The sequence below is a fragment of the Tiliqua scincoides genome, chromosome 2 (genome assembly GCF_035046505.1).
Source record: "Tiliqua scincoides isolate rTilSci1 chromosome 2, rTilSci1.hap2, whole genome shotgun sequence".
In the NCBI taxonomy this organism is placed as follows: domain Eukaryota; kingdom Metazoa; phylum Chordata; class Lepidosauria; order Squamata; family Scincidae; genus Tiliqua; species Tiliqua scincoides.
In genome coordinates this window covers 220,948,453-220,972,378 of record NC_089822.1, presented here as the reverse complement: position 1 = coordinate 220,972,378, position 23,926 = coordinate 220,948,453, and the positions used below count along the sequence as shown (strand labels likewise).

General features: G+C 43.0%; 1 protein-coding gene and 1 pseudogene across 6 annotated transcripts in view; both read right to left on the bottom strand.

Annotated features, from left to right (window-relative positions):
* The window catches only part of NCKIPSD (NCK interacting protein with SH3 domain), a 100,498-nt gene that overhangs the window by 25,899 nt on the left and 50,673 nt on the right, over positions 1 to 23,926 (bottom strand). For all 6 annotated transcript variants that reach the window (XR_010793907.1, XM_066617686.1, XM_066617687.1 and 3 more), the window contains exons 4-6: positions 20,858 to 20,945; positions 14,783 to 15,381; positions 696 to 866 (exon numbers count right to left, since the gene is read on the bottom strand). Coding sequence is in view for 5 of the 6 variants with exons in the window: in XM_066617686.1 (XP_066473783.1) it covers positions 696 to 866; positions 14,783 to 15,381; positions 20,858 to 20,945 (858 nt within the window). In the remaining variant the exon portion in view is untranslated. The remainder of the gene's footprint in view (positions 1 to 695; positions 867 to 14,782; positions 15,382 to 20,857; positions 20,946 to 23,926) is intronic.
* On the bottom strand, positions 16,777 to 16,893 carry LOC136642558 (5S ribosomal RNA; annotated as a pseudogene).

Here is a 23,926-nt window from a genome sequence, read left to right as displayed (position 1 = left end):
TTTTCTGTAGTGCCAGGAGTGAGGAATTCTTTCCGATAGTAACAAAGACTAAGTGTGAACTTTAAATTCCAAATCTCAGCCTCTCTTTTCCTAAAACTAATGATCCAATAGCACTGAGAAGATATTCGCATCAAACATCAAAAGACATCAAAACAAGACTCTATCCATAGGAACATATGTTCTAGAAATATACCTAACAATGAACATATGCAGCTCCTCAAGAGCTTCTTAAACCACTGAAAGACCAATGACTACCATAAATGATTACTGAAAAACATGTTTCAGAAAACTGTACATCTAAGCCCATGTCATATGAAAAAAATGTTACATCTAAGAGTCCTACAGTAACTACCATGCCTTTATTACATTAAAAATAAGACTGAACCAAATGTAAGATGAAATTATTTACCACTGAGTGCATTAGGAAAATGGTACAACACATTTTACAATTCTTATCCTATGTATTTTTCCAGGTCTTAGAGAAGACAATTTAGACAGAAACACAATAATTACCATTTTGGTTACTTAAAAGGTAGTAGAGCTGGAGTACAACAGAAGTTTTGGGATCTAAGTTAAGACACATGCATGAACATGCAACGTCATCTGATCTGGTGTTACCAAGTGTGGGGGAGGACTGTGAAACTTCAATGGGGCATGGGGGCTTCAATAGTTTGTTGCCGATTCTACAAAATTACCAGAATACGAAGCAGTTCCTCCAAGTAACAACAAATGACATTTTCATCTTCATAGAGGGCCCAGCTACGTTGCTGAGCATCATCCTTATGCCTGGCCAGATCTGCAAATATCACCTTCAACCTCTGTTCATCATGGCAGATCTGCCCGGATGGCAGCCCTGAACACAAATCCTGCAAGAACAAAACAATGCATGACTTTTAATGGCAACCAATTAAAGAGCTCTAGTTTTCCACTATAATCTGCCTTCTAGTAGGCAAGCTGCTTTGGCAACACCTAGTTCGTACTGACATACACAGTATATCATCTTCTTGGAAGAACTAGTTTACTTTGTGTTTAAAAAATATATATATCTAGATTTCTCATTGAATAGAGTTTCCAAACATTGATCTGAGAGAAGAAAGGACACAAGGCCTTTTGACTTTTAGCAAGTGGCTCTTGCTTTTAAAGACCGGGCAAATTCATGATGGATAGGTTTATCAATAGCTATCAGTCAGGAGAGCCAGGGCTGGAACTTTCAGAGGCAGTACTTCTTAAGTTTATTTATTAAGGCATTTTCATTCTGCTTTAACCCAAACAGGTCTCTAAAGTGGCTTACAAGATATAAAAACCAATCACCAGATAATCAATAAAACAGAATAAAAAAGCTGATCACAAAAAATCCTAAATATAACACATCTGAAATAAAACTTAATGTCTAAAAACTAAGAGGAAGGGTAAGATGAACCTTTTGAATTTCTATAAACCTCAGTGCTGCCACCAAGGAATCTCTGCCCCCTGCCCCTCACCCCAGTAAGCAGAACTTCTGTGCCTGGTGTATGAACAAGTATGCATTGAAGCCTCTAACCATGGTTGGCACTAAAGTCCAGGGCATCAAAAAATTTTGGACTCCTGTGCATGCATCCCCCACTGGTTGTGCCCCCCAACTCACACCCTCCCCCCACGCTTAGAGGGCAGGCAGGTACAGCAGCTGAAGGTATGCAATTCCTCCCCACCCCCCAAATATGAGACCAGTATCTGGTCTTCCTCCTACCTTGCACATCAATAAGGATATTCCCAGGGGCAATTAGAGGGTTCATGGAAAAGTCCCACTAGTTGTTGCAGGAATTGCAACAGCCTCAGAGTTCAATTAGGAAAATCTACTTCAAGGCGACTGTGACTGCTGTAGAGGGGTGGGGCCCTATGGGAGCTGTTGACATGTGCCGAGGTAGGCCTGGAGGTGAATGATCATGAACATCCATAGTGCACCATTTTTCTTCTGCTGGTTCCCATACCATTCCTTTTAAATCAGTTGACACCACAGAAGATATCCAGATGCTATGCTTTTGATAGTGTTTACAGTTAACACATTTATTTCAGCAAAGGTTTTTGCTAGTTACAGTTCACCAGAGGTAAGAAGTAGAATACAGCCCACCAGTACTTATGCTACAACAAGTCTTTAAAGATGGTACAGAATATTTCTGTATTTTCTGCAATTAACTGCATTCTCTACCTTTCTGGAAACTGATGCTTATCCAGGTCAAGACTTGTCAGGTCAAGACTTGACCAAAATTAGCACCATCAAGCTTTAAAAAGCTAAAGTAAATCCACCTTCCAAAGTGGGCCATCAAATAAATGGTCTTTTCTACATCATGTGGTCATCCACAGGGACTAAATGAGGTTGATATATATAAGAATCTTCTCAAAAGCATCAATTAGTACTCTGAAAACTGAAACACCTTTTCCATGTCATTGTCTTAGGGAACTGAAGGCAAACAGCTTTAACAATTAGCTAATTCAGTTGATACACAGAAAATCATATTCCTCAACGATGCATATATTCTGGGGAGCATTAGTGTCAACACTAACCAACACTGTTTACTGAGCACAATCACACCTGTAAAGAGGCTATTTGGGACTCTTACAAGCAGTAGGGTTTTGCACCTGTCAGTTATGTCATTAACTTGATTATACCTTCTCTACAAATGAAATTTCATCTGTTTAAAAGTCATTGTCAATCCCTTCTGGACTAGAACATACAGAAATCCATTCCTCCTCATTTGTGCAACTTCTGTTATCTCTACATTATCTCCACCCCATTTGATGAGAATGAGATCTTGCACAACTGGAATGGCAACAAAAATAGCTCAGGTTTTGTGCCAAAGATAAATGCTCTATTGTCCCTTGTTTAAACCTGATCAGGCAAACAGGCCCTGAAAAGATAGATGCTTGATCTAGTCAGGAGTTCCTTAGTTGGCTAATTGGCACCCTGGACAGTGATCACCTCAGAAGAATCATTCAAGTTAGAAAGCACCACTGGGCTGCAGTTAAGACAATTTGTTTCTGCACGGTCCAATGAACACTCGAGACAACAGATATGGGAGAAAGGGAAACTTTATTTCATGTTACCAAGAGAAGCAGAGGCTGAGACCTGCAGCATCCGAGGCAGCAAAAGCCCCTGTGGTGCGGGGAGGGACCTCTGGGCGGTACCAGAAACCTCTGCCCCCAGGCGGGCATGCACCCGACTCAAAGTTGCGCCCTGCTGCTGGGACAGCGCGTCTCATCCATGTCTATCCCTTAAGGGGAAGGCAGCCGGACCGCAGACTGCACCACCTCGAGCCGCTGAGCCTCTGAGGTGTGCCTCGCGGTCCCGGCCAGGGCCCCGTCTACGTCCTCGTGCCGCCAAGCCCCTGAGGACTGAAATAGGGTTCTGCCCTGCCTATGCCGCCTGAAGGTGCATGCCAAAGTCCCATTCACGCCTCCTAACCCGCACCACCTGCCACAAGGAGGGGTCAGCCTAGCGCTTGACCCCCCCGCTCCCAAACAGGGGCAGAAGTGACTTAAGGCCGTCCTGCAGGTCCTTAAGAAAGATGCCTGCGCCTTTCTCCGACAAATGAACACACATCGCCCTTGTACAGGTAAGGTAGTGACAACACAATTGCAAGATGCATTACCACGCTGCCACCAGCGCGAGACACCAAGCCACCAATGCCCTTGGTGATTTTCCTGCGCATCCTTTCAATCTTAGTGCAGCAGAAGGCCCTTCACCATCCACAACGCTGCAAGAGGTCCGACCAGACCAAGGCGGTACCAGGCAGCCAATGCATAAGGGTGCTGATGTCCTCACAGGCTCTGCTCATCAGAGCCAGACCAGACCTCCTGAAAAGGTCATTCTCGCCCAGGTGGAGCACAGGCAGCTTTCAAAGCGGCTCCCACATAGATGGAGTGTATGCTGTAAGCAATCCGAGATGGCCAGGGGCTCCCCATATGCCTCTAAATATCCTCCAAAACGGATGAAGTATTAACAAGGAGGAGGTCAGGTGCCTGGAAGGAGATTGTTGCAGGTGGTTGGGCTGGTGTATCTGTACTGGCTTGCACTCATTGGAGCTCATTTTATGCCTGTATACTCATCATTAAGTCCCATTAAAATCAATGGAATACACTCCCAGGAAAGTGTGTACAGGATTGTAGCCTTAAGTCCAGCTATGTCTACCCGGATACAAGACCCCTTATACTCCTGGGAATTATTCCTTGGAAGCTGGAGCCAGGATCTGAGCCCTATGCTCCAAGCTTCTGCATGCCCCATCAGAAGCAAGCCCCCATTATCACCCAGGGGCTTACTCCCCATAAAGTGGGCGAGGACTGCAACCCTATGACCGAGTCTCTGTGTGCCTGTTCAGAATTGTCATGAATATGTACAGTCATGAATATGTACAGTTTAGGCCTAGTAGCATTGCAAAGCCTGAACCACAGTAACCTAGTAACAAAGAAGGGGCTTGCAGTCCTAGCTGCCAGGATTTACAATTCAATGGAAGGTGATAATGTAGCACCTAGGCAGCCAGAAAGATGCCCATCAAGGATGGAATGCAGCTGTAGATCTGGGGGGGGGGGAGAAGAGCTGAGAGGGCGAGCTTCAGGGTTTTTGTTCCTTGTCTCTAGTGAGAGAGGTGGTGGGAGCACATCCTGCCCCACCAGGACCATGTGGCCTCTTAGGTAACTGAGGATCTACAAAAGAAGCTGACACAGGTGAGAGTCAGAGATTAATAGAGTTAGCCAGTTAGCTTTGTTGTTTTATGCTTATGTTTCCTAGAAGTTTTTATGCCTCTAGCATTTACCGCCTTTGTAACCTTTTTGTAACCCTATGTATTTAATAAAGTAGAAAATCTTTTTACCATGTTGGTTCATTGTCTGTTGGGGACAAAGGTTCAGAATCCTGCCTAGCCGTTCAGCAAGCTACCAAAAATCCTCATTGTGGACTAGAAACTTGAGGACTGAGACTTTAAGTAAAGGAAGTGCTCAGTGCCTACAAGGGATATAGTTAAGCCTAGAGGGTCTCGGTTTCCCCGGACTGAGGCACTGGCTCTTACAGGGTGGTGGCAGTACTACCGAACAGAGATCTTTGAGGGCTCTAGGGTTCAGAACCAACAACTCTGAGCACCCAAAACCCTGGGAGTGAGACCCAAATGTATGACAAGAATCAAGCTCCCTTATAGCCCAAGGAGCTTACTCCTTGGAAAGTGGGGCGAGAACTGCGGCCCTATGATCCGGAAGCAAGGCCCATTATAGACTATGGGGCTTACTCTCAGCAAAGTTTGTCTAGGATTGCAGCCAGAGTCCAAGGCTCTGCCTGCCTCCTCAGAAGCAAGGCCCATTATAGTGCAAAGGGCTTACTCCCTGGAAAGTGGGGCGAGGACTGCAGTTCTATGGTCCAAGCCTCTGCATGCCTACTCAGAAGCAAGTCCCATTATAGTCCAAGGGGCTTCCTCCCTGGAAATTGTGGTTGGGGTTGCAGCCCCAGCATTTAAGCCTCTGCCTGGCTCCTCAGAGGCAAGCCCCATTATGGTCTCTGGGGCTTACTCGCATGAAAGTGGGTGATGTGGAGGTGCTGAGCTGGCGCCCGCCTCCCATGGCGACTCCCCATGTGTGTGATCCTGCATGCAGCAGGGATCCGGGCTCGGCGGGACACCTCCTGGAGCCCCATGCTGGCCTGCAGCCGCATGCAGGGAGCTGCAGCAGTCCTGCAGCTTGAGCCACGTGCGGCCAGGTGCCTGCTCCTTGCCATGCAGATCCTGCTCCCACGTGGAGCGCACTGGGAGCCCTGGGCTTGCCTTCCCCCTCCGCCCACCAGGCCAGGGACTGAGCGCACACTCCAAGCATGTCTGCTTGGAGCAAGTCCCCCGCACTCCCTGGGGCTTACTCCCAGAAAAGCAAGACCCTCTGCCCTCCCCAGGGCTTACTCCCAGGAAGGTGTGCCTGGACTGCACCTGATCCTTCCTTGGGCAGAGCCTGTCCAAACCCCCATCCCCACCTTACAGATCAAAGACGCTGCACATGAGATCCAGCGCAGGAGTCCTCCTTGGGAGTTGCACTGGTCCTAAGGTGGCTGGATGGGGTCAGGTCCACTCTGTTCCCATGGTGCCCACGTGCACAAGGAGGAAGAGGGCTGGGTCTTGTCCCCTTTTACAAGGTCCACCATGGCTGCCAGATCCCGCCCCCTTCACCTCCCCCTTGGGGAGGGGCTGGACTCTCGTGTCCCGGCCAGGCCAAACAAACTCCGACCACCTCTTTAATTGGGTGATCGGGATTTTCTGAAAACCTCAATTCTTTGCAAAACATGCCCTAGAATCTGCATGTACATGATCTAAAGACCTGAAATATCATCAAACGACCTAACTACTTGCAATGACACATAATCCGTATAACAATGGATTCCAAATTTATTCAAGCAAGTTTTTCAAAATACTACTGGCTCATTATTTGTTTGATGTTCAAAGAAAGGGCTAAAGATCAGTAGTAGAACCCTGCTCCACATATAGAAGGTCCTAGGCTCAATCCTTGGCATCTCAACATAGGCCACAGCAAAATTCCTGCCTGAATTCATGGAGAGTCACTGTCAGTCAGTGATCTCAATATTGAGATAGATTGAAGAATATTCTGAAAGTTAAATCAAAAATAGACACATATCCAAGTAAATTACAAAGTGCACTGGTATTGCATAGAGTCAGTCCCCTTAACACAATTTATTTACACAGTCACTGTGGGATTATTTAGAGAATCAGACTTCTTGCCTATGTTTAATCCTAATGCTCCTACAGCTTCATTTCCTTTAGAATTCTTCTGGGGTGCTTGACACTCAGTAAACAAAGCAAATGATCAGGCTTTGATGAAGTTATATGAAAAAGAATATCCTGATAGAGCTTATTTCAAAGCTCATTTGTCTTCATTTGCACATGCTCAAAGTGGTCTTCTGCTCAATCACACATGTGTCGAAGATAGCTCTGAAGACTGCAGAGTCAATTCAGGTTAGGTTAGGTATACCTAACTCCTTGCTGTCAGCATGGGGGTATTGCACAGGACAAGTATTGTTTTTCACCCAAGGTCTCCTCTTGGCCCAAGGATTAAAAGAACACAAGACTGTCTAAGGGTGCTAAGCACCTCACTATATCACTTGAGCTCTGCAGACTTGATTCAGCTGGGCCTTGCCCACCACAAAGTTTGTGAAGGCTGTGTTCACATTAGCAGTTCTTCACACAATTTGTGGCTGGTACTGCTGTAAGGAGATAGTGGTGCAATAAACTGTCACCATTTCCATTTCAAATCCGGCTCCTTCATGCACCTCATTTTAACACAAGCATTTTGTACAACTGGGAAGGCCAAATGGTATTCGGCTACACTCATTATTGCCCTTTCCTCCTCCATTGGTGCCTTCGCACCTTTCTGAATGAACTTTTGCCACTGTATCCACTCACCTCCACAAGACAGAAATTTCTATACTTTCTCCTAGCCAAAAACCATGTACAACTACCAAATCATCAGAACAGTTAAAATAATTATAAATATAAAAATATGAAAGCGCTTGTATTGGAATCTGGAAGAACTGGTGAGGAGGTAGATGTGGTGTCAGCAGTGGCCCCTTTAAGGGTAAGGCCTGGGCATCCAGCAGAGTGTGCTGCACAGCTGCAGCCACTGGAAGGCAATAGGGCCCTCAGGGATATAAGGAGCACCTGAGGCAGAAAGGGTTGGTGGGTTTTGAAGGAGTGCAGGTTGGAGAGGAGACTGACTTGGCTTATTGAATTTGGAATCTGACTGGACTTTGGCTTTGGACTTAGATACCCTACAGATTTGACTGACCTACCTGGAACCTGACCTTGGACTGTAACTTGGCTTAATGGCTCTGGACTCTGATTTGGCAACTCTAATTGATTGGACTGGTTTACTTGGCATCTGTGGACTAGAACTGGACTCTGACTTTCGCTTACTGCACTGGTGAGTTGCACAAGGGGGACTGAACAGCCTTAAGCGGGCACGAGGCCCAGTGGATTGGGATTTGGCAGAACAGCACTACAGAGGGATAAACACAAAAATGTGAAAATTTAAGAATGAAACTGTTAGAATTCACAAGTTGCTGAAGGTGGACAAAAACAAATTAGCTGAATCCTTTAAAACAGAAGATAAGAGACTGCCAGGCATCTCTTAGAAAAGTGTTTAAAAACAGTGCTGCCACCATGGGAGAGTCACTGTTCTGTATGTCTACTAATTGGATCTTGGTTGTGGGAAGCTCAACGGCACAGAGCCAAAGTTTGCTAAGGCCCTTTTAAGGGAGTGGCAAAAGCAAATCCTTTAAGGACATGGCCACTTCATAATCCTGCTTCACAATCTAGCTAAAGGTTCCCTACCACCACCTCACTACACAAAACATACTGAACAGTGTTTGGGTACACAAATTAAACATTATTAAAATCAAACATCCCAGCATGAAATTGCAGGAATGGAAACCATGCATGTACAAGAAAAGCATAAAATTTGGTGTCAACAAGGGTCAAAGAAAAAACTAAATTGGCACAAAGTCTTTAAAAAGCCTCATTCTTTATAGTCTTTATCAATTACTCCCAAGTTCTTTTTTCATGACTGAACACTCAAATAATTTTCTTACCATCCCCCCCAGCATCCAGAAGCTTCCCACCATGCACCAAGCTGCTAATGGACCTGAACAAGATCAATCTATTAGCCAGGCTCTCTAATCTGACTAACTTCTTGACATATCATGTGGTATCTTAATGTAATTTCAGCACCAGCTCCATTTCTTTCACTCCCACTGCCAGGGTCAGATCAGTGGTTATTAAGAAAACTGGCAGCTATTACAACTGTACAGTCACCCCATACTGCTGTTTCCAGGAACCAGACAATGCCTCCGGAAGGCAGCAGACACTATAATATTTGCAAGGTTTGCCTTAAGCTCATTTGTGCTTGTCATTCTGCATTTGGAGGACAAAATTATATTCAGGAAACAACATCCACAGTGTTTTTATTTCTGCTGGAGAGAACATGATTATTTTGGGAAGCTTCTCTCCTATCACTTCGCCTCCACTGCTAACAGATGGGTTGCTGATTCTGGTGAGCAAACTTGGCTGCATTTCTGCAAGAGCTGTTCTTCCCTCACCCCCTTTTACTAGATGCTCTGCAGAGACAATGGTACCCTGAACACAGGCACCCTTCCAGTTTTCTTTAAGTATACACAAAATTTAGAACTGGGGCAGGGTATTAAAAAAGGAAACATGATATGTTACCGTCTGCTGAGGAGCACCAAATAAACCCCAGTACAGGCCTACCATTAATGCAAGAGAAGGGGCCGTCCTCTCAACAACATACCCCAGGAGAATCTAGCCCAGATTAACAGTGCCGAGCAAGACAGACACTTAATTCAATTTACTGAGCCACTCTCTAGGGTAGCCCATTTGAAAACTTGGTGTTTCATTTAGGAGCAAGCTCAGCTCCCTGGCTGAGTGTGTAGTAATTACAGGGTTTTTTCCCATCCCTAAAGCTGTAATTCTGTTATAAAGAGCAGGCCTGTTTTCACAGAGCCATGAAGGCAGGCAGTTGCAGATGTGCAATAGTGTCAAACAGGAAGAGGGGTGTCTTGGACTTTGCTGTTGCATAATTTATGCTTCTTAGTCTTCACCCATCAGGTATACCAGCTATTTGAAGGCTAGCAAACCAAGCACGCCCTCCACAAATTTATTAGGCAGTAAATGATCCTGGTTGACTAATCTCTCATCAAGGGCTTAAGGAATACCTAACTGTCCTCATTCCCTGAAAATCCAACCATCTACAAGACATCAGCACTCCAATTGGGCATGCCATATTCCAAATCTAACTGTAAAAATCATCACACACATCACTCTTTGTCCAAATGCAAGAGTAGTGGACAGTATCACACAGTTTGTGATGGTAACCCAAAACAGATATTTTGGCTCTCTATTATTAGAGAAGGCAATATCTGGAAGCATGACCTCACACTAATAGAACTGAGCTTGAGCTCCATCTGGAAAAGCAAACCCTGCAGTAACTTTTGATCAAACACAATGGATACTAATCAATACAAAAACATGTAAAAGCAAATTAAACCTCTCTTTTCAGAAGTAGGCATTTAATGCAGCTTTCAGATGACTAAGTTGGTGGCCCAATGCTGAAAGGGACAAATGTTTGTGGGAAGTGATCTCCCAGCTTCACAAGACTGTAAATAATGCAAGTGTCACTGAAGCTGAACATCTGGCCTTGCCATTCAAGTCTATCTGGAGAACAAACGAGCTCTTGTGATGGTATAAGGAGCTTCAAAGCAAAATGTCTGCAATGACAGTATGGAAGAACAATTACTATTGTATTTAACAAATAGAGCAATCTCCCATATTAAGAATATTTTTATCCTGTTTTTCAATTAAAAAGCATTTTACATGGCAAAATAAATGGTTTCCTGTCCCTAAAGATCTCCTCCAAAAAGAGGCAGAAAAAAACTAGCAAACAGCTATTAATAGAGTCATTATGTGCTGGGGTGAACAGGGATAGGTCTCTCCCCTGGCTACATGTATGGAAAGTACCACTTTAAAAAGTGTCTCTTTGCCAAGTTAGCACTGTGAAAAATGGAGGTATGGGATGGGGGCATCCGTGCAGGGTTACAGACTTGTGGCCATCAAGTGTCTAGTTGACTGAATGCATGAACAGACCTCAGTGCTATTCTTCACAACATGTTCACCTACATTTCCCAACTGGCTGATATATAAAAAGGCAATTTCAAGAAGAAAATGGAAGCTCAAAATCTGGGGGAAGATAGCTTAGTCAGTTCCAAGTTTTATTTTTTTATAAAGCCCCCCCCCCCCATCAGAGCAATTCATGATCATCTTTGGCTACATTCTCCCCTACCATCTTCCTCCCCACTCCCCAATGATATGCAGGTGAATTACAACTTCCCAGTTGTAATTCACCTGCAATATCAGTGGGAGGAAGATGGTGTACCAGTTCCCATTTTATGAAATTTCTACTGCCAAATATTTGCTAGGACTTCCCAGCAGACTGCGCAACATCAGAGGTATGAGAAGGTATTTCTTCTCCTTTGATCCTTGTTTTGCATGAACAGAACAGCACGGTAGACCTGAATGAAAAATACCACAAGCAATTCATCCTTCAAAAGAGCAGACTGGGAATATGTCTGTGGTAATAGATTCTAAAATTGATTTAGTAAAGTAGTGTTTTGACTTTTAATTTAAAGTAGAAGGACAGAAGAAAGGATACAGCTAATTAAAGAATGTAATATGAAGCATGGAAAAAAGGGGTGAGATTTAGTATTGAGCATCTGGAAGTTTTAATCAATGATGATCTCTTACTCCACTGAAGAAAAAAGGCATTTAGAAACCTTTCCTCTCCAGTTCTCGCTTTGCCCAGACATACTACATGCAGAGAACTGATACTACGTACATACAGTACAGAGAGAAACTCAAATATACTTTATTCTTCTCATGACACTGAAGCTGACCAAGGGATTTATCACCTCTGTCTGGAACAAACTGGACCAGGTGAACTTGAAAGTACAGTCTTTAGTAGTCAGGAGTTTCAAAACCTATGGGTGACCCACCAAATCAATCTGTCTTTTCTCTCTTCAAGCTGTCAGATTTAAACCTTATGTCTAGTTTTTCCACTAAATTCTAGTGCATTTCTTGATCCTTTGGTCAGCCTTTCAACTTATGCATGAATGTCCCTTGTCACTTACCAAAGCTTTTCTTAATTCCTGTTCTGCCCTGGTTGCTTGATTACCTGCACCTTCATTTTTCCTCTTATATTTGCTGCTCAAGTCAGATGTATTTCCTAGAAGAATTTACCCTGACACTATCTCACCTTGCCATTTGGTCATGCCCAAAATAAAACACTGACCTTTGTCTATATCATAAAAAGACTGGTCCCATTCTACAATGGACTTACCTTCACCAGTATAACACTGCTTAGAGTTCGCTTTGGTACTTTCAAACAACAATAGTTTGCTGTAGTTTATTCCTCCTGAAAGTTTATTCCTCCTGAAATCTGGGGAGGCTCTGCTCCAACTTCCTGTGCCAAGTAAGGTGGGTCATGGAGGAGAGCTTCCTCTGTAGCTTCTGCGATCTAGGGACACTCTTCCCAATGAAGTCCAACTGGCCCTTATCGCCACCACCTCCTCTTGGAGATTTCCAAAAACCACTGTCTTAAGCCAGGCACTTGGGTTGGTGTAACTGGATTTGGGTTTCCTACCTTCTACTGCTTCTTCTTGTGATCTACAGTTTTTATTCCATTTTGGGCAAGTTTGATTTTTTTAATTTACAATTTATGCTGTAACTGGCCTTGACTGCCTTTTTAAACTGCAGAAAAGAGACATAAAAGACATCAATTCTCTGCTGCCAACTTGCAGCAGTAACCTGCCATCTTGGTTTATTCTGCATCAAATATGCACCATATAGAAATGAAGTAAATCAGTGCTAAAGTGGCTACTGACATAAACTACTGCTGTTTGAGAAAGTGCATGCAAAATAAGCTTGCTTCAATCATCCTGTGTGTTTGCTGAATGTTTTACCCTGTTCTTCAGCCAACAAGGCTCCCAGAGAATTTAATAGAAGACAAAAATGGGAATAAAAGCAGAGCAGATAATATGTGGTAAAACCGCATTAAGCACTTTATTCTGCAGGCACTTGGCATGGTGCACTTTATGTGCATCTGCTCCCTTAGTGTGCCCCACCCTACAGTCTGGTTTAGGAAGATTAACCTATGAAACATTTGCCTCAAGCTAAGGAAGCTCAGTGTTAGTCTGCTGGTGATTTCAATCATTATAAACCTATGAAGATATAAGATGCTGCCACTTCCAAATAGAAAAGTGACAGTCCCATTTTCTTCTAGAAGACTAGGGCCACAAAGAAAAAAGTTGGATGTTTTAAAGTTATCCTTGCACGAAGAGTTAGTGAAGAGGTTTCACACTTTTCAGACTTCAAATTAAACATTAGTTTAACATTAGATATTAAGCAATAGACATTTAAACATTAGTGTTGGAAATGGAAGCCTGTTTATCAGGATATGGCCAGGCCAAGGTATTTTAGACTCCATTTGGGCCCCAAGTCCCAGGATAGAGATCAGAAATCAACAGTTTAAAGACAAATTTTGGTTGGCTTGCAGGGAGCAAAGGCTACAGAATAAACTGCTTATTTGCTAAATGTTGATGCCAGATATTATGAACATGCTGTGAACGATTCAATCTGGAAGTGGAGAGTTCTACAAGTTGCCTGTAGAACAATTATTGTAAAAACCAATTTGTAAAAATGAGTTTAGTATAGCCTGTCTGAAGCACCTTGAGTCTGTAAGACTCGATGTGTTGTGAGAAGTGACAGTGATGCTGTTTGATTAGAACGTTATGCTGGAGTGTACATCACAAGGCACAGGTTGATTCCAACATCTTGAGTGTGTAGCAGAAATTCTTTGACTCCCCATGTCCAGGGAACTCCACTGCTCCCCAAGTTCTGCCTTCTTGTAAAGGTTTCTTAAGCCTTTGACAGTTTAACAATTTATTCCATGGGCATCAGCAGCAGTGTCTGCCAAACCCCAGAGCTCTTCAGAAGAATTAGAAAAACAACCCTACTTCAATACAGTTCAATATCTTCCAGTATTGACCACCCCACTCCTTAATTGCACAGTACCTTTATCCCAGTTACACTGGAGAAAAAATTGTGGAATATGCACATTGCAGGAAGAATAAAAATGCTTTTAGGCTATAGCTAGACTTTCAGTTCAGTACTTTCTGATGAACTAGCACTGGTGTCCAGTTCTATTCTGCATTTAGGCTTATGTCTACTGCAGTCAGAATAGTACAAACAAAATGTAACCTCAAATCTGGTTTTACTCTAGCTCAGGTCTTGCGCTTTTCACAGCTCCTTTAAGGGTAGTTCCTTTTATTAAACCCTCTTAATAGATTTCTACTGTCAACATGATTCTATCAGTATAATCTAGTTTTCCACCATTTCAGTACCATAATAATAATAATAATAATAATAATAATAATAATAATTTATTATACAGAGAAACATTATTATAATGCAAATCTAAGAGCTAATGGCTCCTTTTCTGAAAGAGGCTCAACATTATGCATCAAAGTCTTCGCTTTGGAGGGGGGGTTGTGGATTGCTAGATGAGAAAGGAATGGATTTAATCCAGCCACTGAAATTGAAACTGCTTCCTTGGCAGGTTTTTTTGGAACAATAAATCACCCTTGAGGAGTCTGCTGTATCTTTAAGAGTATGAAAGGAGCTAATAAACCTTGTCAGGCAATGATCTACACCTCCCAGCCACATAACACACTGTTAACCTCTCCTCCCCAAAACACACCTTTCATGTACAAAAAGTTCATCAGCCATGGAAAATGGCTTTTAAAGTTCATTTTATAAGAGCCTTAAAAGTCTGAAGACTTGTCCAGAATTGGGTAGAAGTCACATTTGCCATTATAACTAATTACGGTTACTTGAACCTTTTCCACTGTGCTAGTAATTTCATTTCACCTGTGAGAATTTGTGGTTTCCTTCCTCTTGGATGCACCTTCAGCCCATGAAATGAGACTATAAACAAACTCACTGCCTCAATTCACCATGTTCCTCCTTGATTTGTCACCCTGTGATCCTATATGAACAGCATGCTTATTTACCCAAGCATTTGATTTTCCCAAGATTTTGGGCCATCAAGTTAAAATCAAAACTGCAACAAACACAATTTTTACATAACACATTCATTTTCTGCCTAGTCCATAGAGGTAGTATTAAGGATTTTATTCTACCTTGCTTTCCACCAGTGAGATGAGAATCTGCTCCATAATGCTCCCAGTGGCAGGAACAGAAGTCTGAATGTGGCCAATTACCACACCTATGGCAACCCGGGAAAGCTCGTAGCTGAGATTTGTGTTCCTGCGGACTAGTTCAATCAATTCGGCACCTATTGTCTTTGGCACAGATATGACTCTGCCCGATGATTCCTCTTCCACCTCCTCCAGACCAGCTACCTTCTTATCTTCCAGGCAGAGAGAGTCAAAATCTTCTACTCCTGCAGAAGCAGCCGGCACAGTCTCCTTGGGTTGTATGCTCTTTTCATCATTCACACTGGGAATCTCTGCTTGCATGGGAGGTTGTGGGGCAGCCCTTTTGGTCTGAGGTGACTTGCTTGCGCTCTCATGCTTTCGTTGCATGACAGGACTAACATCCAAGCTCTGTGATACCATTGTGTGGGCACTTCTGCTAGGGACAGGGGGAGGGGTGTTGCAAGGGCTGGGAGTTGCAGTTGGTAGACCTGACTCTGTAGAGCCAGTGTACAAGGTATCCAGTGAAGTTGTGCTTACAGAAGAGGCACTGGAGACTGACCCAGAGGTTATTTCAGCTGTATCTGAAAAAGGAACAATTAAAATATCTTAGCAACAGCATCAAAAGAAAAGGGGAGAAAAGCCAAATTGCAACAGCAGAGTCCATTAAAAAGCTCATTGTGCATGCTTCCAAAGTAGTTTAACTCCTCTTTCCCAGCTCACTTATCTCCAAGCAAAATTGTATTATCTCTCTCTTGAGTATTCCGGATCAGTAACCTCTTTTCAGCAAGGGAGAAAAGGCTGTTCTACAGAGATGAATTTTCTTCAAAGTTCTCACTGTTTTTACAGAAAAGCACTAACTTGGGGGGGGGGGAGTAGGAAGGGTGGAAATATTTTTCCCCATAGGTTTAGACAATAATTTTTGTTTAAAGGCACATATCCTATTTTTGAATAATGTTTCTCAACTGCAAAGAAAAAAATTGCCCATTAGTCAAGCCTCATCCCTTTTTCCTTTCTGCAGCTACTTGCCTGCACCAAAAAAAGAGTACATACAGTAAAGGTAGAGCGCATCAAGAGTCAGATCACACTTGGTTGAAAAGTATAGATTGCCACCCATCTACAGCTTACAGATGACGGGATGTTGGCTCATATAAGATCACTCAAAAGTCTTCCTTCTACAGAGATGCTTTGTGAGAATACAGAAGCTTGGAATTCAGGGATTTTAAATACAAAAGTCCTAGTTTGTAATATGCAAGTCAGTTGGAAGCCTAACCCCTTCCTTCTGAACTGGCTCAGCATGAGCCCTGATACCACCCATTCCAACTCCCTTCCTTATCCACTCACTTAACCCTGGTGCTGGGGCCTCCATTATGCCCAAGAGGAAACCTTTAAGGACTCCAGAGACCAGGGAAACTAACATGGAAGCATTCTTTGGCATAATGGTGGCTTTGGCACCGGACTCTCTTCCTGATGCTGCCCCAACAGGAGAAAGATTTGAAAAAATGAACAACACAGAATGCTTAAGAGAAAAGGTTGAGGAAAAGGTGCTTGGGCTCCTCTGAGCTCCAGACTGCAACACTAGAAGTGCAACCAGGTCCAAACTATGGAATGACTTTTGAAATAGTTAAGACATCTTCCAATCTGGGGAAGCAAATATGTTTTAGCTAAACCCATTCATAATCAAGGTGGAGGGGTATCCGTCACTGGTTTTTCCTGCCTTAAACCAGAATAATTACTATTTGCTAATGAGATGTTTCCACCATTTAGGAGAACAACTTGGGTGATTACACAGCAGTGATTACACTGAACTGCTGAATCCAGCTTGGCATCTGGTGTTCCAAATACACTGGCAACAATCCAACTTTTCATTAAAGTTTAAACCAAAACTAAAGTTTTAACCAACACACTTCTGTATTAAACTTTGAAATAAATGTGAGCTTTCTGGTTGGCAACCTTCAGTCTTGAAAGAGTATGGTATAAGCCTACAGCACCCGGTATTCCCAGGCGGTCTCCCATCCAAGTACTAACCAGGCCTGACCCTGCTTAACTTCCAAGATCAGACAAGATCAGGCATGTGCAGGGTAACAGTTCTGGGCCAGAGAAAACCCATGCAGATATGGGGGGGGAGGGTGACATGGAAACTCCATACAGACAGTGGCCCTAGCCAGGAATCGATAGTTTTTCTCAACAACTTTAAAATGAAACAACATAAAACAACTTTAAGTGAGAACTTGCTGTATTATTGGTCTATATTGCAATTAGGGTCAACACATCACCACTAGCCATGCTAGGTTAGGTAACTAGTGGTACATCAGTTTCAGCTTTTGTTGATAATGAAAAGGGTTTACAACCAATAAATCCAAATGTAATGAATGTATGAGACCAGAGACTTGTACACAATTTATTCTTGCAGAATCTGATTTCTCTAGCATTATGCCAATTTTTCATTTTGACTGTCTGAACTAAGACACCTGCCCAAACCAATACTCAAGATAAAGCCTAGTTTATTTGTGCTAGCAGTCTAACGGCCAGAATGTCAAGATTCCTCCAGCATTTCCTCTATTCAGTTTTATACCTTATCTTCCAAAAATAGGGTACTACAGAGAAGGACCAGGCTGTCTTTCATAGTTAGAACAAGGAAGATTATATATGGAAGACAATGACACTGATAAGCTTATCAAAAAAATGGTGCAAGAGAAAATAAGAACTTTCAAAATAGCAGCAATGCCAATTCTAGTACTTGATCACCCTTACTCCTCTTTCACTTTACCCACCAAAAGCCCTGGAGCAAACCAAAAGGAAAGAGATTATCTTCCTTTCTGAAAGAATCAGTACTTTCCCTGTGCCTTGCACTCAAGTCACAAGCCAACAGCAATACTGCACTTAGAAGCTTGCCTTCTTTATGAACACTGAAAATCTCTATGCCTTCTGATCCATTTTCTATGCACAGGTTTCATCATGGGGCTCTTGTCAGGTCTATGTTCTGGGTAAGACAGAAACACAGCCAACAAGGTGGTTCAGGAACAGGTGTAGATTGCTGGAGTCAGCAGGATCAGCAACACCTGTGACTGCCACACCCTGGGTGTGGCATAGCCTGCACCGACTGGCCACTCCAACTACTTAATGTTTGGTCTGTTGGGCCTCCAGTGCAGCAGTAGGAGTGTAGTAGGAGACTACGGAACTGCTGCCAGTAACATGGGAGGCTGGATGTGAGTATGTACATGTTGTTACTGACCATGTATCTTGGAAAACTGATTTGGATTTGTGTTTATGGACTGACTGCTCATCGTGCTGACTAGGAATGTTTACTGATTATTCTACTTGTGATAACCCTTGCTCTGAAATATAACCACTGCATTCAAAGAACTTTGCTGGTGTATGCATTTTTGTGTGCTTGCTCATCCAAGGTTCCATATATCTCTTTACCAGCTAAAGGGTTTCAGCTTTATCAGCTCTCAGCACAGTTTTCTTCCCTTTGGTCTTAAGACATATGCTTAACCACTGCTTTAACCACATGTTGCTTTAAATCCAGTTTGCAGATTACCAGTCACACGGTCACCTCAGGGGAGTAGAGGAGTGCCCCAGCATCCATGGGGGTTCCGTTCTGGAACCCTGCATGGATAACCGAGTCCATGGATACTGGAAATGCCCACCACCCTCCAGAGGTGAGGGAATAGTTATTTCATACTCTGAGTTTCCAGATTTGTCTGAAGAGGAAACAAAAAAATGCTTTTTGGACACAGTTCATTCCCAGTCTCCCCATCACCAGCTATGCTGGGGTTAGTTGTGGTAATGAAAGATTTTCAACAAGCTGAGTCAATTGGGCAGGATGTCTGGTCTAGAGGATAGAGCCCGTTAGCCCAAAGATAACATCAGAAGGTCGCCAGTTCGAGGACACCAGCAGCTCCCTGAACAGCTGAGAATGGCGAGATCTTGAAGCAGCTGACAAGCCCAGCTGAGTGATTCCACCTGCTCTTGGTGTGAGCAAGAAGCATCTTGGTTGCCCTCCATGTGAGAGATGGAGCTGCTTGTCAGCCTGCGTGGGAGAACTGGAGGCCAGAAGTGAGGCCAAAGCGGGAAGATCCATTCTGAAATGTTGTTGGTTCTTGAAAGAAAGAACCTCTATGATTGTAAAAATCCCCTTGAGGGATTTAGAAATGCCTGCCTATGTAAACTGCCTTGAATAAAGTCAGAGGAGTAATCCGATGACCAGAAAGGCAGTATATAAATACCAAATGATTATTATTATTACTACACATGTGAGTACAGGGGACAAGCAACACCAACTACAAAGCTCTATCACAAACAATTACTGGAAGTAAAAAGTAAATTAGAGTGCAACTCTATGCATATTAGTATGCTGAACATAGTGGGACTTAATTTCCACTAGAATTAATACCCAAGTACATATGTATAGGATTGACCCTCAAATTTTAAAGGAATTTTTGATACCATCACTTCAACAATAGATTAATCCACACACATGCAGACTACCAACGTCTGTGAATTTGTAACATGTTACATTGTAATATTTAAACCACAGCTAAGTATTGGTTCAAACCTAGAACCCTAGATTGAACTGACTATGCATGCATGACAGAGAGAATTTGAGAACCGCAGATAAGTGAAACCACTGATATAGGACCCACAGATATGGGGGGACCACTGAATAAGATGGAGGACACATCCCTGAGCAGTGGTACATATGAAAAAGATTAGGTTTTTTAACAGAGGATAAGCAAAAAGCAGCCAGCGGTGTGATGCAAAGAAGGCAAACAACTGGCTACATCAACAACACATACAGTGCTGAGACAGAGCAGTAATGATACAGTACAAGCTGTTTGGTAGTGGAACTAACTGCCTTGGATATCTCCATTGCTGGAGATATTTAAACAGAGATTGGGTAGCCATCACGGATGTTGCAGTTGTGGACAACATGCACTGACAGGGGGTTGGACTTTGGCTTGAAGGTCCCTTCCAACTCTGATTTCTATTATTCCAATATCAACAGTCCAGACCTAGTTGTATAGTGCTTGGTAGTGGAACACCCTCCTGGTAGCAGCTGAAAGAAGACCACTTCTACAACATTCAAATCTGACAAAGAGAACAATGAACTATTCCCCAAAACTCAGTCTTAATTGAGCCCTGCAGCATTGTATTATTAGTGGGCTCCCCCTGGTGATGTATTAAATTATCACATCAGTCAGGAGAAAGCTAAAATTTTCACTCCAGTTGCGGTACTCCAGGCAGCTGGAAGGCATTCATGCTAAGATACAGGCAACTGACTACTCAAAGAGTAATCTACCAGGTCTTTTCTACCAGGTCTTTCAAATCACTCATGAAAAACCCAACACTGCTGCTCAGTTTCTCCAAAATCAATTGGAAGGAAAATCTCAAAGCCTGTCTTCTTGATAAAACGTGTCATGCCAAAGAGTGTTCCGTTATGCCAAGGAGTGTTCAAAGTTATTTCCAATAGCTAAATTACTAAGGTATGACTAACAGGCACACATCAAAAAGACAATACAGGAGCACAGAGAGAATCTAGCAGTATTCAACATGCTCATTATTGACTCAGAAGTGGACAAAAGGTACACTACAGAGCTTTCTGCAATGCCCATGTCTCTCTTGTGATGGACACACAAGCCTTCCCAGGTTGACAACTTCAGTCATGGAAATGGCTTGCATCAGAAAACTCAAGACTAAAAAGTCGTAAAGTATAAGACCTCAATCTTCAGCTAACATAACTCATTCTTGAAGATTTGAGAACGACTGGAAACATTGGTTTGTATCTTACAGTTAGTCATGATTAAGTCCCACTGATTTCACCTTAGTCAAATCAGTCAAGACCACCCAAGTTTAGGGTACAATTCACTGTTTCAAGATTAAGCATGCATACTAGGACATGTCATGGAAAAAAATCACAATGCAAATGTTTAGCATAAATCTCATCTATTAACTTTTTTGCTTCCATCATACAGAGCACAAGGAGGCAGGAGTCAGTTTGTTTATGCAACAATACCTGATCCTCAACATTATACACATGGAAAAAAATTTCCTTACTTTTAATAGAGGCAGTTGGTGGTATATTCTTGCGTTTCTCTAGTGGTGGGGGCATTACGGGAACAGCACGGCGGGGCTGTGGTGGGATCTAGAGGAAAACATATTAAAACGATCAAAGGAAGCCAACTCTTGTCAGACGATATAGCACTTTTGTATGTTTTTTTCATGTGTGCACAAATTTGTCCCAATATTGCTCTCATCATTCCTTAAAGATGCCCCAGGAGAACAACAATGTTAATAATCAGTTTCCTCCAAGGGCAAAGCAGAAATTTTGAACGTGTCGCTTTCCTCCCTCCCAATGACAGAAAAAGCAGCGTGTTTAATTATTATGTTCAGGAGTGCACTGCACTTGTGTTGCACAGACCTGTCAAACATACACTTTGTGCTGCTCTCAGTTCTTCCACAGAGGCAGCAAAGCATGTGCTTATTAGAAGCATTTGGAGCAATCCATGCAACAAATTGTTGTCATGAAGGGATAAAGACAAAGACTAGATGCATGAAGGTGTTTGTCACATTAATGCATTCAGAGTAATTTCTACTTAGGCAGGAAAATGTTTCAAGCTAGACGGGGCCATTTACAATGCTTTTCATTCCCTGCAGAGGCTCCTGCCAGGAAAAGCTTCAACTAGCACACAGCACTAAGCTTCCTACAGCTCATACATGTCCAATATAGTACACTTCCCCTGTGAACAGATATTGTTGGAATAATGATTGCATTGCTAAACCTGTAGGTGGGGGTAGGCAAGCTAACATTTCACAAGGGCCAGATTAGCTAACTGTGACACAAGGCAATTCCAAAACAAAAAGACCCTTTGCTTTGGACTTCTCTTTATAGGACCTGGGACACTGCAACATTCACCAGCAATAGGGATAGGTCTCTTAGAAAAAGATTAATCACTGCATTTGTGGAAGGAACTACTAATCCATACCATTCACATAAAGTACCATTAGACCACAAGAATATTTCTCCTTTCTGGGAGCTGAAGTTTTACTGCAGACATGCTAGCTAGGATGGTTTCCTTTTACTCTATGGATGTTGGTGCTTACTAAAACAAACAGGACTTAAATCAAGGCAAACCTAAGTCCACTGAAAGTCATACCTATTTGCCTTGTGACTCTGAAGGGCAAGAATGTTGGAGGAAATTAAAAATAGTTTCCTCTTTGGGGGGAAGCAGAGTAGCTTAAGCAGCGGACCCCCTTTTGGGTATCACCCAAGGGAACCTCCCTCACCCGCCTGACTGCTAATCAATAAAAAAAGACAAAGAGGCAATGGCTTGTTAAAGTTGCAAAAATGAAGTTATTTACTTACAGTTCCATTGAGTGTATATTTACAGCATCTGATTAGGATCAGAGGTTCAGCTATTACTTAGAGATAAGCAAGGCCCTAGAGCTGCCTTGCCCTGCATGCCTTGTGCTCAAGATGGCCTGGACATCAGAGCCCTGGTGTGTGCCATCTCAAGAGGTAGGTGGTCAGAGGACAAGAGGAAGTGCTCAGAGAAGGGAAGGATAAAGGGTTAGGGCCACACCCCACAAGGATCACAGAGAAAACAGGTAGAAAGGTCAGAATCACTGGGTCATAGCTTGATCCCTTCTGGACAGCATCCTGCCCCCTCTGGACAGCAGACGGTGTTGCACCAACTCCAACAAAGAAAACCTGAATGGAAGCAGGCTTCTGTAATTACATATGGGGTGGGAAATACAGAAACGAATGGAAAGAACCCTTTCTAGTCTGGAAGAGTCACTTTCACCTTCTATCTTGCAGGGCTTTAACTCATATGGAACAAATGAAATAATAAAAAAAACTCTGGCAAAATAAATGTAGGCTGACACTAAGGAATGCAAAGAAAAAGAAATGAGGCATATGTGACTGAAAATGTCAAGGCAAACAAACGCTTTTTCCAAACACATTAAAAGCAGGAAACCTGACAGGAAGACTATGGAACTGTTAGACAATAAAGGAATAAAAGTGACCTTAAAAAAAGATACAGATATTGTAGAGCTGTCATAAGAACATAAGAACAGCCCCACTGGATCAGGCCATAGGCCCATCTAGTCCAGCTTCCTGTATCTCACAGCGGCCCACCAAATGCCCCAGGGAGCACACCAGATAACAAGAGACCTGCATCCTGGTGCCCTCCCTTGCATTGGCATTCTGACATAGCCCATTTCTAGAACCAGGAGGTTGCACATACACATCATGGCTTGTAACCCATAATGGATTTTTCCTCCAGAAACTTGTCCAATCCCCTTTTAAAGGCAGCCAGGCCAGATGCCGTCACCACATCCTGCGGCAAGGAGTTCCACAGACCAACCCCATACTGAATAAAGAAATATTTTCTTTTGCCTATCCTAACCCTCCCAACACTCAATTTTAGTGGATGTCCCCTGGTTCTGGTGTTATGTGAGTGAATTCTTTGCATCTGTTCTCACCACAGAAGACACAGATACCCAGGCCTGAAATCACCTTCTCAGGGATGGTGTCAAATAGAGTGGACAAGGAATTACATTCTACAGCAGGCCCATGGAAACGCCTTATCCTGTGGTTCAATTATGCAGATTGGGGTCCCCAAAATCTCAAAATCATACATATACACTGATGATCTGAGCTGTCTGTGACAAACCAAGGAAGAGATCTTAAGGGTCGTGGTGGGTAGCTCAATGAAAATGCAGCGTGGGGCAATGATGAAGGCAACAAGTGTCATGTTGGAGTCTTAGAAAAGGTATTGAGAATAAGACTGTGAATATAATAATGCCCTTGTTAAAATCAATAGTGTACCACATTTGGAATACTGTGTACCGTTGGATCACCACACTTCAAGAATAATATTCTAGAGATGGAAAAGGTACACAGGAGGGCAACCAAAATGAGCAGAGGACTGGAACATCTTCCTTAGGAAGAATGGATATTATGTTTGGAACTTTTTAGCAAGGGGAGGGAAGGGTGCTGAAATCAGGACATGGCTGAGATTTCATACAATGTTGCATGGATAATTATAAACAGTTAAATCCTACATGAAAAGATGACTGTGTGCAATTTCTAAGTTCAGGGGCATACTGCCACTCAATAAA